The following is a 16,745-nucleotide window of genomic DNA, read 5'->3' as shown; positions in this document are numbered from 1 at the left end:
CATCTTCCAGGAATTAGCAAGCAGCATATTAGTCACATGTGCGGAGGTTACTACCTACAATCTATGAAAGCTACCCTTCTGATATTTTTCTTTATTTTGTTATACATAGTGTCAAAACAGAGCTTTATTTGTTCAGTTTCTTATTGTTAAATTTTTAGTATGAACATTTGACAAATTTACTGTTCTGCTCGATATTTATTTTTGTAAATTTATTGATATAATTTTAAGTTGGTAGAATTCCACTCGTCCATGCACTATGTAGCTGCAAGACAATTGGTAATCTAGCTTCAATAGGTAAAATAATGTAAATAGGTGCTAGATTTCTTACAATCCAAGCGCTCTGCAGCTGCAGGATGTGCCATAATCTAGCGCCTATATGTTATAATTGTAATATATCGTAATTGGAGACGAGGAACTAGGATCCCAACCGTCTTTGCCCTCTGTAGCTGCAAGACGTGCAGGGATATTTATTTATTCTACAGTGCCCTTGAGGCGATTTTCATAAAACGGCGATAAATTATCCAAACACCTTAACCACTGACGTACGAATGTGGTACGTCCCCGAAATATTATTTTTTTCGTATTAATTCATAACATCTAAGTTAATAGATAAACAAATATTTTTCTGTGAATATGATTATTGTTTTATTTGTCTTTTTGTCTCATATATTTAGAATGTTTGAGTAAACAGACAATTGTCAATAATTGTACGTCAGTAGTAATGCTACAAAATGAAATGAAAAAGACTCTATTATGACAAAACAAGTTAATTAGAGTTATACAAAATACCTGATTATTGATGATCACATGGATGGTTCCTCCGACATCGAAGTTTGGAGTTTGGGCCATCATAAGGCATTCCTGATTTATTCCCTGGCCAGAAAATGCAGCATCACCGTGGAGCTGAATAAGAAGACACATCCCATATTAAAACGCAGTCTTTATGGTGCAATGGCTAAAACCCTTGACTCTCGCATAGAAGATTGGATTCAGCAGAACTAAGAGAGGCGGGATTGATGTGGGAGGAAGTGAGAGTGCTGGTTAGCAATGGGGTGTCCCGGAGGTATCTGGTGATGTCCACGTGCTTTACTTAGTAGTCGACGTGGAAAAAGAAGAATAAGAAATTGTTGCAAGTTCATGAAACAGTAATAAATACCATCAAAATTTAAATGTTTATGGAAGCAGAGAGAGAGGGAGGAAAGTAGAGTAGCTATACAATGTCTTCTCCTTTTTATGTACTTTTTATTTAATATTTATATTTTTACTTTTTTAGGATTCAATTATTTTTCCTCTCTCCTCCTGCATTCATAATAAATTAGTGTGAAATCTGTAATTGGTCTGACTTTTTTTAATTGTTCTTTTGTACCTTGTTTTATATAAAGACTGTATGATTTCATTAATAAATAAATAAAATCATACATTTTGGATGATATATTTAAATACAAACCTGAATGTTGATAACTTTATCTCCTAATCTTGAATTAACATCATCAGAATAGTCTCCTTCCTTAAGAACTTGCTGCTTTGAGCGAGTTTTACCCATTGAAACAGGATTGACCACCTAAAGATAATATTATTGTATATTAAATTATAATTCTAATTGCATCAGTCATTTAGTAAAAGAAAATATTTATTTGTTAAAACTTTAAGTACAAAAATATATGGTATATTGCAAAAAGCAATATCTTCCAGTCAACCAAAAAACAGAGTGGTAAAAAATATATAGGTATTTTAGAAAGAGCTTGTAGATATAAATTTATAAACAAAAATACTTGCGTTTTTTGTATTTTATGATGAGGAATGTGGAATCAGGTAATGATTTTGAAAGAAGTCCCATAGGAAGTGGATCCAGGAAAGAAGAGGAATTTTTTTTAAAATAAGGGAAGTTGAGGTTCTAAGGATATGTAAAAATAATGTTTCAGGTGTATATTAAAAGTGGCCAAGGTAGGTGCAAGTCCGGCACCTAGAACAGAAAATGAATTGCTAAAGAATGATGAGGTATGTTGAGGCATGGAAAGATTTCTCTTCTGAGAAGAGCGAAGTGATAGACCATGATCAGAAAAGTAAATGAAATTTTCAGCGAGATATTTTGGTGGTGATTGTAAAGAATGTTATAAAGAAGTGAGGGAGAATGAAAGTTTATGCGCTGATTAAAATGAAAAATAATAAAGCAATTAGACTTATACCTCGAGATGTGAAGGGTTGTTCAGCATAGAGATTGTAAATGAGCCGTCAACAGTCTCAATTTTTTGGGAAACACCTAAAATTAATTAATACAATTTTAAAAAGGATTTCATACATCAAATAGTTACAGATTTACATAATTAAACTTTGAGTTGAGACTCAGATTGAATAAATACTTATTATAAAAACTAATTACAATTTCATTGACTATTAAAGACTATTCAAACAAATAAAAACCTTTTCCAATTTTAGTTTATTTATTTGATGTACATTACAAAAATTATATTTGAAGGCATACATGATGCAAGAAAAATTAATAAAAGAATTAGAATGTCAAAATAAAAATACCGAGTAATCAGAGTAAAAGGAAGCTAACTTCTGTGAACTCACTTTCAGTAACATGAAATATATAAATACCACTTTATATTTTACTACTTTCAGTCAAAGGGACTTTAGAGTATTACGTAATAAAAATCTATGACTACTTCCACTGTCCATTAGGACTGTGGACTGAACTGCCAACACCAAATGCAGGCAGTCCATAATAACCTAATAAACACGTCACCAGCCGCTGCCGAACGGAAGTTGGCGGAGCCAGACTTTCTCCGTTCAGTGCTGGTAGTGGATATCTTGAGCAACATCGCAATGGACACCAAACAGTTTAATAAATTCAGCCCAATTTACTACAACGGCTTAAATCATGCAATATTGTCAATATTTCGTAATTCCATATTCAAACATATGTTAAAAACTCCATGTAATATGTAAGTGAATCTTTTCATTGAATACATGCAGCCCATACAACAAAACTCCTGGTAAGTTCAATCTTGTCAATTTTGACAAGAAAAACTTTCACTACAGGGCAGTAAGTAATGTGACGATGTTTAAAAAGGCTACAAAAAAATAGATGATGGAGACAGGCAGAAGTAAAATGAATTATGTCATTCGGCAAAAATTATAAATTCTCCAGAATTACTTTTGTAAATGTACATAACATAGTTATTTTTGTCTCTGGGTCAGTTTTCTGTCGGTACTCTTGTTAGAAAAAAATAAATGTAAACTGGACGGTTATCCCAGTAAAGACACATTGCTTTGTTTTATATTTAAAAAAAACAAATAAGTAAAAATAATTTAATAATTATTTCTTGTACCTCATCACAACGTATTTTCTCAGCTTCTAAATATGTACCATAATATTCAGAGACATTTAAAAAATATTTGTTTCTGATTTTATATTAGGTTACAATGAATATTCTTTAATTATAAATAAACACATGTTTGATAAGCCTAACACACAGTCTTCCATATTTATAAGAATAAATGAGTCCATGTTTACTTACTGTAATGGTTGGGTATGTCACACATTGCTTTGGTATCAGCAAAGAATTCCGGCAATCCTCGATATTTAAGGAATATTTTGGAAGGTGGACATTGTAACATTCCAGTTAGCAAGTTCAGCTTTCCACGGTGTGGCATTCCTAAAATTACCTTCTCTATCGTATCTGTAAACAAACACACACACTGATAATAGAAAAAAATAAATGCAAAAATAAGAACGACTTCTTGAGTGCCTTAAATCATATTTACACCTATTTTGTGATTCAAATTGCCATAAAATGAAGTATTTTAAGACAAATAGCTTGTCTGTCTATCCCGGTGGCGATGTCCCGAGACATGATTTTGTCCTACAATTGCTGTTTACACGTGGACAATGGTCGAGTCCTGCGTGCGGTGGTATGGGTAATCATTGTTCCGCGGAGGATAATTTGCTCCCGGCCTGCCCGTCTATCTCGGAGGCGATGTCCAGAGACAAAGTCTTGTCCTACAAATTGCTGTTTACACGTGGACAATGGTCGAGTCTTGGGACAAAACAATGTTGTATTGTCCACGTGTAAACAAGGCTTTATAAATAAGGCAGATAGTTTTATATAGAAAGAATAGTTTACACAATCATTTTGCTAACCATAATGTTGAAACAGTGCTTTACATAGTATATGTACTTTCAGATAACCTTCTTTCAGGCCAAGGCTACCAGATTACAGAGAGCTCCTTTGGGCAGCTTTTCTTGTTCGGCAATGGGCAATTTTCCTTGTATGTGGGCACAGCCAAGGAGACTTAAGTCCTCAGATGCGGTGTGCGGTATGTTAATACGCGAATACAGTTGCATAATCAAGTGAATACTTCTTATTTCATAATTCACAGAACCGATACGTGGAAATAATTCCTACAAAATGTAGTTGAGTTTTGGCGATGTTAATATAAATTTTAAAACACATTGTGCAATACATATTGACACCATGTGGTGGTTTATGAATGCAACTTAAGGGTTGTTGTTATGAGTTTTCCCTCTCTTCCTGATGTGTAGCTAGTACAAATTGCATCTAATAGTTTAATTATTTCTATAAATATAATAAATACCGAGTTGAGATAATTTAAATACTTATTGGGTACAGAAGAAGCATTTTATCAGAATTCAGTTATAAATCAACAATACTATCAAAAGTTCAACAATGTGTCACATTATTGCGGCGTATGAAGAAAAAATAGTACCAAATATACGATTGTCTCAAACACTTTTTACATCTCACTCTCGATACTATAGGTATGTTTGCGAGCGAGAGAGACAACTTCATGCGCCACACAGGCCAGTAGCCAAGTAGCTAGTACTACTGCCAGTAGGTCTCGGGGCTTCGCTTCGACTGCACAGAACGGAATACGCTGATTTTTTTAGCGCAGTAAGGGAGGTGTTAATTGAACGTAGTTATGCAGAAAGTAGCCAGCCATAGAAAAGTGAAACTGAGATAATAGCACTTTTGTGAAAAGAGTGAATAATACAATCTACACAACAGGCTGAATGTTTTTTACTTAAACAAATGATAAATAATGCATACATTAGTTTTTTTCATAATACAAAAAAGAATTTCATTATGTATTTGACCAGTTTTAATGATATTTTAAGTCTATATATATTTATATTATGGTACTTAATTGTACTAAATTCATTTGTTATAATGAGTTTAAAAATAATTGAATTATGTGTTTAAGAAATTTTGGTGAATTTTTTTAAAGTCTGGCTAACCACACAACCTCGAATATGCATTTTGCAGGAAACAGCTAGATTTAATATCTGTATCTCAGAGGCAGACGGATGCAAATCCAAACGTCAAATGTTCAACAAAAGCCTAAAGAATCTACTTTTTCTAAGTAATTTATAATAATTTATAGCATTAAATTGTATTTTCAGTATCATAATACATCGGTTCTTTCATTTTAAGACTTATATTTCTTTAAAATTAATGGACATGATCATAAACTGTTTACGAAAATCGAAATGTCATTTCATCAAATTCTGGATTTGCTCCGTCTGTCTCTGAGGTACAGATATTAACTTTAAATGTTTGAGGGGACTTTATGTATTAAAACATATTTTTTCATTAAAGGTATATTTTAATTAATGCATTTATAAAATTATATACTTATGTATTTATCCTCTTTAATTTATTAAAGAGAAGTAGATTTCCAGAGGCATTATTCTTCCCACCAGCATGCATCTATACTGTAAGATTTTTCTATTGCTGTGGGTGTTTTCTGCAAATTGAGAAATGCCATTATTGTGATCAACACTATTTTCAGAAGGTGATTATTACAGTTTTCTGTAGGAAAGCGGCCAGGCTGTTTTTAACAGAACATAGAATTGACCTTACTGCACCCGATAACACCGATATCTAATTTTTTCTAAATTGTGGACTGGCTGTTTTCTGCATAACTACGTTAAATTATATTGCATGTTACCTTCACAAGATAAGTTAAACAGTTCAGTGAAGAATGCCATCATTCCTTCAGCTCCCTCCCCACCATACCTCTTGACAGAGGGAAACTTGATGGCTAAAAACTGGTCCCAGGCTTGAGACTTCAGCAACTCTCGTCCTATTTCCACCTTCCCTGAGGAAGACAACTCCTCGAAATGGATGCCTTCGAAGCGGTAGGAGAACCATTCTCGCTCGTGCTCTGACTATTTAAAGAAATATTTCTGATTAATGAACGCCACATGTAAGAAAATATTGGGAAAACTAAAAAACACATTTAAAGGATTTTAAATATTCATTTATTAAAATAGGACACTATTTCAAATAAGAGATTTTTAATTATTCCATAAACTAGGAGTCTTCAACCTTCCACAGCCTTTAGAACCCTTCCAGTATAGTATTGTTCGAGGAATCCTTAATTTCGATAACAATCAAAAACAGTGTTTTGTGACTTTATTTTATGTATCTTGAAAAATTGTAGGGAAGTAGTTTTATCGGAAGTTATGAAAATTTGTATGAATAATAAAATTGTACAACTTTTTCTCAGTAGTTTAATACGTGGTGGAACCCCTCTAATCTTGTTAAGGGCAAAAAAACAACAGATTTTAATGTCAGCCCAAATGCCAATTAGTCCAAGAATAATGAATGCGACTACGAATCAGTTGAGAAAAGTGAACACTCAAATGAATATCCCTCTTTATCCACAATGATTGCTAGCCCAGCATTCCTAGTAAGAAGTTGGTCGGAAAAAGCGACAGGTAATATCCATATTTCATGAGATACAGATAACGCATCATTTTTCTGCATCAGTATCCCATACGACATAGGTTGAAATTCTGAGAAAAATAGTTAAATATAGCTTAATTTCGGCTATAGTAGCGCATCAGTCACTTAGCTGATGGCATATGGTACTATACAATAATATTTTATTTGTAAATGTTTACTTAAAATAAGTAATTTTAGTAAAACTAATTAGTTTACCTCTAGATATGTGAATTCCGGAGATAAGTAGTTACAGTATAAGTTTTGAAGAAGTTCAATAGCTTCCTCTACTGTTCCACTGGTCTCAGGAACATTTAATATCCCGGGAAAGTGTAACCGATCTGACAATGAAAGGCCGAAATATTCTGGATGAAGTTCTTTCAGTTTCCTATAAAAACATTTTTTAAATATTTATTCAATTACAACTATAAATAAATAGAGCAATCGACTTAAATATGATTTAATGAACTGTCACTAAACGTGGATAAGTGTCATGTAATGCGGTTTTTCAATATGGCATCAGTAAAACAACATTTACTCTTGTAAAGAGAATAAATGATCTGGGTATCATCTTTGATGATAAATTAACTTTTGTTACCCATATGAATGAGATGGTCAATAGAGCCACAAAAACCTTAGGCTTTGTTATCAGAACAACAAGAGAGTTTATGTCTGTTGATGAATTAAACATATTATATATGACCCTAGTAAGAAGCCAGTTAGAATATGGGTCCTCAGTTTGGTCTCCTTATTATGATACCCATACAAACAGTGTGAAGAAGGTCCAACACAAGTTTTTAAGATTCATGAATTTCAAATGAATCATTCCAAGTGAGAAGCTAAACTATAAATGTTTAATGAAGCACTTAAAATTAATATGTATTAGTGATAGAAGGGACATTTCAGATTTAATGCTGCTTTTTAAGTTATTAAATAATGTTATTGACAGTCCTGAACTTTTAAATTGTGTGAATTTTTATGTGAGACAGCGTGGGACGAGACAAAATACTTATTTTGCTGATGATTTGCATAGTTCAAACTATGCTAAACATTCACCTATTCCACGGCTCCACATGTTAGCGAACAAACATGGAAACTTTGATTTATTTCATTTATCTTTATACAAATTAAAATCATTACTTTTTAATAATTTCTTTTCTAAATTATAAAAATGTACTAAGTGTTACACTTGTTTTACTGTTTATACTATGATACTCGTATATCGCCTCTGTTACTTCAATACTTTTTATATTAAAACTCTTTATTTATTGTTAATTTGCTGCATACCTATGTTACAATTTCTTATTTAATTTTCCTTTATTATTTCTTCATTTTCTGCTGATTTTATTTTATGTACCTATATTTTCTATACTTCTGTACAATTGTTTTGTTTCATTATAATTGTTTTTCAATATTATTTAATACTTTGTCAAAGGCATAAGCCATCGAAATAAATAAACAAGGTCCATAATGATAAAAAAAAACTAGTGTCATACATAATATATATCATTGTTAAAAGATATCATATCTAAATAATGCCTTACTGTAGTACGTACTATAATTGTGTACAATATGTTCCTATAAAATCAAATCTGTTACTTAATTTAAGGATATTGTATGTGTGGTATTAACCCCGGACATCTAATGTTTGTACAAACTCCGTTAAACTTACCGCTTCGTCAACTCAACGAACGATTTTTGTGATGGATATTTCTAATGAAAAACATATGTTTTTGTTATGTTTATTCTACACATAATATTTATTTATTTATTATATACATACGGCCTAAGCTAATTACAACAGTTACATGAAAAAACATAAATGCAAGAAAATGAACAAAAAGAACATAAAACTATTTAGCAAAGACAAACAAGGGCAAAACAATAATAGTATACAATATATTCAAAAAAACGAAAGACCAAAATCTTTGAGCTAAACCATGCCAATCCAACTTCATCCCACACTGTTTAGTCGCGAAGAGATCTACGAAAAGCAGGAAGATCTATCCCAAAAAATAATATATAAAACAAACAAAGCTGGATATGACTGTCTCTTGAGAGACTGTGGCAAGCACTGAGTTGACAAGCGACAACACGATCATTGGCGTGTGCGGCAAAAAGAAACAGCGTATTTGCTATAGCGTATTCATCGATGCAATGAAGGCTAGGTATCTAGGGTTAAAGATTTTTTTTTTAAATAGCAGAGAATTGAAGGTTCAGGGGATAGAAACTGGTAATGATTACCTTTTTGCCATAGTAATATAGCGTTTCTGTCTTGAATTGTAAATGCTTTGAATTTTAATCTTGTAATCATTTTTGAAAAAAAATATCGCGGAGACGCGGCGTCCCTCCTTTGGAGCCGGCACGAGAATGCGCACTAACAGATAAAAGCATTATAACCCGTTTTGGAGATCGTATCGTTAAAACTAGTTCGATGTTGCTATTCGACAGCATAATTGGGATTAGTCGATAAAGTCCAGAGTTGCTTTATCGTACATGATACGTCCTAGGCATGTAAAGTCAGTAAATCTTGTTAGATATTGTAAAGTTCTGGGACATTTATGGGTAAGAGGCCTGCCTCAAACCCTCAGGTTTTATGTATTTGTAAATATCCGTGAACCTGTATAATATTACTATAATATGCAACGATTCAGGTGGTGAATTCATTTGAAAAATGACTATGTACAATGGAGTATTACAAGAGTAATATTAGGTCATGAGTTTCTCTTTCGTATAACTGTATATCTATATGCTATTTGTATGCCTGCCCGTTTAAGATTTAAATGTTGGAACATGCAATAAACCCATTTCTGTAAACTACCCGAAGGCTTTTCTATCAGTAGTTTCATTACCCTCCATTTTGTGACAAATACAGGAGAAATCCATGGACACGATCGACACGCAAATGAGCCTGCCCTTTGATGACGTCTCATGCTCCATGTAAATTGCTCTAAGGTAACCTTATAGGTAAAAGGTAGTACCCCTCTTAGGCAGTATTTTTGTTCCTTTCGAATTATAATGGTTTTAACATTTTATCAACACATTATTTTATTTACACTAAATTTATTATGGAACAATAATTTCTTAGGACCAAAAACAAACAGCCGTAAATGACATTGTGTATAGTAAAAAAAAATATATTAAAAAATATCGTTCAACAGACATTTTTTTAATCAATGTTTTAGTCATAAGAAGATATTTATTAAATCAGTTAGATTTCATTTCTTTTCCCTCATCGAAACTAAATGTCATATAGAGAAAAAGAAATATAACAGAACATACAAAGATTGTATCTACATAATTATTACATAAGATGGTTGATTAATTTTACACATAGTAACAATTCAGTGCACATCAAAAGATCTTGTGATAAGTTGTTGAAAGTAACTGATGTGAGATTACAAGTGTCAAGAATTATACTTTAAAAAGTAAATATGTATCTATACAACCTTGAAAGAGTAAATTCAAATTATCTAATGTTACATAGGCATACCAATTGAAAACACAACAAAACTCGTGTGAGATAAATTGTGGTCATAAAAAAATACTATAATTTTCATTACAAAATAAAAAATAGCGTAGTTTCGAGTGCTTTATATTTGCAAATATAGGAACAAGCATAAAAATTTAAGTATGTTCTTGTAAAGTACTGTCTTTAGTGTAATATCAATAAATTGAGACAGGAAATCAGAAACAGCATGCAAGCATCGTAGTTGTGGGTTAATGATGAAATGTAATGTATGTATTTTCGTAGATCTCTTCGCCATTAACACAGAGTGGGATGAAGATGGATTGGCTAGGGTTAGCTAGAAGTCTTATATGTTATTTGCGTTTTTAAATATTTTGTATACCATTATTTGAGTGTCCTTGTTTGTCTTTGCTACATAGTTTTATGTTCTTTCGGTTCAGTTTCTTCATATAAAATAAAATAAATATTTTTTCATTTTAAACATTTTTTAAAAATATTTTTTTGAAATCTAGTCATTTACACAATAATATGGTTATATACTTAATACTAGACTAAAAATGAAATCAAACTTATAATTAACAATATACGTAATGTGTCATAAATAAAATTATATTATGCAAGAATAGAATTTGGAAAACCATAAATGAAATTTTATACATATTTACCTTTGTAAAGTTAAAATAAAATGAAAAATAATATTGTATTTATCCATCACTACTCACCCACGACGACGATTTTGTTTTTTATTCCATATAATTCTGTATAATTTTATGAAATACCACATACATTGCTAATTATAAGTTTTAGTCTTGTATTAAGTACCTATTATACTATATTATAACCTCAGAGTAACAACGCGCTACTGCTATAGAGCTGCCCATACGGAGAAAAATAATTATATCGTAAAGTTAGTGATAGTTTACAGAAAAAACACTGGGCCCTAGGTAATCAGGTCGAGAATCAGAAGCACAGCGATGAAACCGTCCGTTACACGTTTGTTGTTAAATTAAAAACCAAGCCAAAAGTTTGCAACGCTGTTGTTCTATGCAATAGAGCAAAATGGCATCTCTATAGCTGTAGCGCGTTATTACTCTAAGATTATAACTGTATTATATTATTGTAAATGCCCAGATTTTAATAAATGAAAAAAAAAGTTAAAATGTGTGTTAGATTATCAATTCATTAATACATTATATATAAGGTACAGTGAGTGTCTTACGTATAATTTTTCCGAAGATCAACAGGATTTGTTTTGGCAGTTTTATGTCCTAGCTCTCGATAAGCGCTGACCAGTCGGTAGAAGTTGCTTTGATTTATGCGAGCTAGTAGAGTTTCTTCAGAAACTGGAATTCAAAAAAAGATTGTTGTTTTCTTAATCAACTAACAAAAGTTTATTTTTTGAGACAACCGTCAAGAAATTAAATAGTTTGAATCGATAATATCTGGCCATGAAATTATTAATTAATTAAACAAGTTTTTCGTATAGGATATGAATAATTTATAAGAAAGTAATAATATTTTTTTCTTATTCAATGCTTAGCATCGCGGTCTCCAGGAATATTAGGCACGAGTTATCTGATATACCTCTATTCCTCCCGGGCCAAGTTGAGGGTAATGTTCAATGAAGACCCCTTTGATTCTATTAAATCGTTCTGTTCATCTTGCAGGAGGCCATCTTCTTGCTCGTTTACCGTAAAATGTCTCTGTTACTACCAGCTTTTCGATCTTTATTGAACTCGTCTCATTCTTTATTGCAATATGTCCGAAATGGGATAAAATCCTTTTTCTGCATGCCGTGGAGTCTTTTGCTTATTGATAGTTGCTGAAGAATGGTGATCTTTGTGCGTAGTATCCGTTTCCAGCACCACATTTAAAACTATTTGAGAATATATGTTTCATTTTCCCCCAGTACCCGTGTTTCCGTTCCGTAAAATGCAATGGAAAATACCAGAGATTTCATTTTCAGAAATCGGAATATTTTAATGAAAATTCAGTAGCAACATATTAAGTTTATTATTATGCTTAAAAACAAATACTTATTGTTGTAAGTATAAAGACAAGAGCTAATTGAACTGATAAAACAGCACCATGGTTAAAAAAAAGCATGTTTGACTGAAGTTATTGGAGCGAAATAAGGTTAAGTCTTCTGTTTGGGGAATATCTCTGGGCATGTAAATTTGGCAATGTTCGGGATTTTGCCCATTTGGTTCAGTGTGTTTCAAAACTGATGTTATCATTGAATGTAAAATTTTTGGAATATGTAACATATGCCACAATTGAACCAAATTAGGCTTACTGGGCATCTAAGGTCATCGAACTCAATTCTACTCTACACATATTATAACAGGCTAAGTAAGAAAAACATTGCGAGTATTTTACTAAAATAATTTATACATGAATGGGCATTATAGTCAAATGACTTATTTTCTGTATCATTGTACTTCACTTAAAAGGATTTTAAAAAAAATGCACTTATGTATAAATATAACCTACCTACCAGGTTTGCAAAACAAAGGTCAAGATGAGTTTAGAAGTAAGTTTTTAATTTGAATAAATTTACATACAAGAGTAGTCAGACTAAAGCTGATAAGATACTAAAGTTTATTTTAGAACATTTAAAGATAAGTACGCTTAGTATATGGTGAAGAGAAAATGGAATGAAATGGTCTCATGTGATGTAGATTCTTTGTATTACAAAATAATTACACCCAAATGAAAAAAAAAGGATAATCCTTCTTGAAGATCTACACATATGAGTGTAAGGATAAATCCTTGTCTTTAATTACTTGTATCTTCAATTACAACTGTAAGATTATAACAAATGTTTTAGACATGTTCTTATATCTTTCTACCAATACCCAATACCAGAGTTTGGAAATATTAAACGCATATATTAGATTAAATTTGTACGGCTATTATTTTTAAACAAACTTTATGTAATTAAGTAAAAAAAGAAACTTATGCCTACCAAGTGAGTAAAATTGATACAAAATAATCACATCCACTTGAATAGAGATGAATATGAATAACTAAAGAACTTAATTGTATTTTATTTATCTTCATAAACAATTTTATCACAGTGGGAGTAAACAAGAATGAATACATTTAAATTGTGATTATTATCCAATACTTACTATTGTTATGCAAAATAGTCATGAAAGAATATATTCAAAATCAAAATTTTTGGCTAGAAAGCTTTTTAAAACTATTGACAAAATATATTTTTACAATACTTCCGTCGTCAAAGATATCCAACTATTAAGTTTATAATAATAAAGACACTATACATTATACAGTATCGATTTTATTTCTAAATAGTAAATAAATGTTTTCTAATCATGTCAGCTTGTCAGCTAGAATTAAGACATTAAAACTTTAAAACAGTATTTCTTTATTATTCCAAAATTTTTAAAGAGTTTCGAAAATAAAGTCATATTAAGATATATAAAAATTAAGCAACAAACTTCAAACAAACTTAAATATTGATATTTTTCTAAAGTATATCTAACAGAAAAATAAAATTATTGGTGTCATTATAATAAGCAATAATTGAGTACACCACAATACCATTAAATTACAACATAAACCACATGTAGGTAATCTCTAAATGTAAGAATTAAAAAAAAAACAAACTATGAAAGCCAACATGAACATAATCACAGTAGCAGAGAAAAAGTAAAAATCAGACTCCCATTTAGAAAAAAGGCGAAGTCAAAAATTTCCATTTTATATAAGGCATTAAAAGAATATGTAAGGGAACAAGATTTATAAAGAAAAAAACAAAATTTAAACTGAATGTTAAATGTATGTTTTAAACAATTTATAAATAAAATATATTTACATTGTTATTATTAGAGCTCATATAAGATGATTATGTTTATGTGCACCCTAATACAATATTCAAAATAAAAATACACTCTGTTTTTGATTTTACAATTAGGTGTGATTTTTACTTGGCATCAACGTCTTATTAATTAAAGTCCATAACTAAATTTGACATTGTTCAACATTGTCCACACATTTTCCGGGTCAAAGTTCAAGTTCATCAACACTTTTTATTGAATCGTTGAACGACGATGTCTTAACAAATAATGAAACTTTCAAAATACATTAATTGAACTTGTTACTAAATACCTTAGATATTATATATTTTGTTTGCACAAAGCACACGACAGATCAGCTGTACAAAAACTATATTTTATCTTATCTGTCAAAATTGACAACTGACTGTTAATAGTAAATACGTCGAAATAAAAATATTTTGAATTTCTTAATATGCTCACTGTCGCATGAATAAAGGTCATTAACATTACCGATGTAAGTACCTATGCACGCCTTATCTATGACAAAAAATATATTTTACACTTCCGATGTCTATCAAAGAATCAAAATCTTACATAAGTTTTAAGATACCATAATATTACTAATTACCACCGTGTTCTTCTATATTTTTAGGTCTGTGTCCATATACTCCATTATCACTGTGGTAATCTCTCTTTCCTGCACTATTTAGATACACTGCCAATGTTTTAAACTTTCCAAAAAGGGAATCTTTATAGGACAGGCCGGCGTTATTTTGAAAACATCTAGCACAGGTCACTGCGGCTCGTGAAATTTTCACTTTTCTATGCATTTTATGGCGGGAAACCTTTACCTCTATCGATTTACTTCGACCGCGATCGCAAAACTAAGCGGGAGTGTCAAATGAGCGACGAACGAGACGAAAGTGCGTACGTGTTTATGTGATAAAATTAAATGGAGCGGAGAGGAGAGGAGAGACGTGTCGGACGCCAGACGGTTTGGTATTCGAAATGAATTATTAATCCATTGAATTGTAAATTGTATGAATGTAACTTGTAGTGATGTGAATCGAATGACATTCAATTAATTGAACAGCCAGTTTTACAATGTTTATTTTTTTTATATACTCTGTAATTCTCCTATAAACTTAGTTTTAGATTTTAGAATTGAGATTGTTGCCCTTTTTACAAAATTATATTTTTTAAGTTTTTTATATTTTTCATTTTTGTTTCCAATTTTTTGAACTTTATTAATTACGTATCTTAAACATATTTTACTATTAATTTTTGTTGTAATATTAAAATAATATATATGTAGCTTAAGAAAAGGTATTATATCTATTGAAGCTGCCAGGAATATTTTTTTGCAATTTTAAATGTCAAGTGATCATTTTTATTTAATTTTTGTATTGCAAGTATGTAAATTAATATTTTTTTGCCAATAAACGCCGTATTCCGGCAGTGAACTGACAAGTTATTAGATCTAACTTTGTTGTAACAAAGATGAGAGAAAATTTCCTTGTAGGTAGGATAAAATTTGTTACAAAAAGTTGTTGTCTACTCACAACCGGTTATTTACTATTCGATGGCTTCCATAATTTTACACATCACTAGAACGTGTCCAACCTAAAACGTTAAGGTGGCTCTAAACGCTGGTCAATATGTCGGCCAGTACACTGGCGCGTGTATTGGCAACGAAATTGCTAAACTGCTCACACGTTAGCGAGTCGTACCCTATCCGTCAAAAGAAATCACGTGCGCCCTCTCAGGTATACGCAGCGAATTAAAACCTGGGCCAACGCGTGGATGCGTTCACCACCATTACGTCAGCGCCCTTTGACCAGTGTTGACAAATCGACAATAGGCACGCCGGCGTATATGCCAGCGCGTGTGTCAGCTCTGCCAGCCACAAATACCCCCTTAACACGTTTGCTAATATGTATTTAAATTTTAAAATAATTCCGCTTCGCATGATGGGCTAACTCTTCGTTCAAGTAACAAGAGAACCCTTTTAATACTCATTCACCACTCTATTTTTTTGCCTCCTCTTTCAGAGTAGTAGCTGCTCGATTATGGAATAATCTACCCACTAATGTCAGAGACGCCCTTTCTTGATTTACTTTCAAATCAAGTATGAAATGTCACTTACTGAATATTTTAGTTTTTACTTTCTCTTCCCTCTTTCCTTCCCTCTTTACCCCCTCCTCTCTTCATCCCATAGTGTAGATATTTAGTCTATTTTGATTTCTTAACAAATATATATGTTTATCAACATTTTATTTTATAGTGAAAATATTGTAATATACCAACAATATGTTCATATACCACTGATTTTCTCAAATCGAACGATTTGTGTAGGTAGAAAAAAAATTGCCTTAAGGCAATATGCCTGCCCTTATGCATATGAATGTAAACTAAATATGTATATAAAGTGTTCAAATAAATACATATTAGCCAGCGTGCTGGCGAACGTATTGGTCAGCGTGTAGAGCTGCCTTTACTACTTAAACTGACATTTTATTGACATTTTCACGTCTGTTGCATGAATTGGTTGCGGTCACATAATAAATAGATAAGTGGGTATTATGTAAACATAAATAATATATCATTTACCATACTCCAACACAATATGTACTTTTAAAGTCATTTGGAAAGTATATTTTTAGTAGATAGTAGTAGCATTTTAATTATAATAATAAAATTACGTTAATAGTTTTATTCCAC

The 16,745-nt window shown here is 31.5% G+C and overlaps 1 protein-coding gene across 1 annotated transcript in view; it reads right to left on the bottom strand.

Moving 5' to 3' along the window:
- LOC148276965 (putative 2-oxoadipate dehydrogenase complex component E1 homolog) overlaps nt 1–15,009 on the bottom strand; it is a 31,943-nt gene extending 16,934 nt beyond the window's left edge. The window contains exons 1-8 of the mRNA XM_088233536.1: nt 14,653–15,009; nt 11,441–11,564; nt 6,972–7,140; nt 5,977–6,196; nt 3,525–3,686; nt 2,187–2,260; nt 1,448–1,561; nt 790–903 (exon numbers count right to left, since the gene is read on the bottom strand). Of these exons, the coding sequence (XP_088089662.1) occupies nt 790–903; nt 1,448–1,561; nt 2,187–2,260; nt 3,525–3,686; nt 5,977–6,196; nt 6,972–7,140; nt 11,441–11,564; nt 14,653–14,854 (1,179 nt within the window). The 5' untranslated portion in view covers nt 14,855–15,009. The remainder of the gene's footprint in view (nt 1–789; nt 904–1,447; nt 1,562–2,186; nt 2,261–3,524; nt 3,687–5,976; nt 6,197–6,971; nt 7,141–11,440; nt 11,565–14,652) is intronic.
- Between the last annotated feature and the right edge of the window lie 1,736 nt (nt 15,010–16,745).

Source organism: Micrasema longulum, unplaced genomic scaffold (genome assembly GCF_059751315.1).
Source record: "Micrasema longulum isolate JH-2025_06_02 unplaced genomic scaffold, ASM5975131v1 h1tg001118l, whole genome shotgun sequence".
Lineage (NCBI taxonomy): Eukaryota > Metazoa > Arthropoda > Insecta > Trichoptera > Brachycentridae > Micrasema > Micrasema longulum.
The sequence above is the reverse complement of the archived record's forward strand: the minus strand, read 5'-3'. Positions and strand labels throughout refer to the sequence as shown.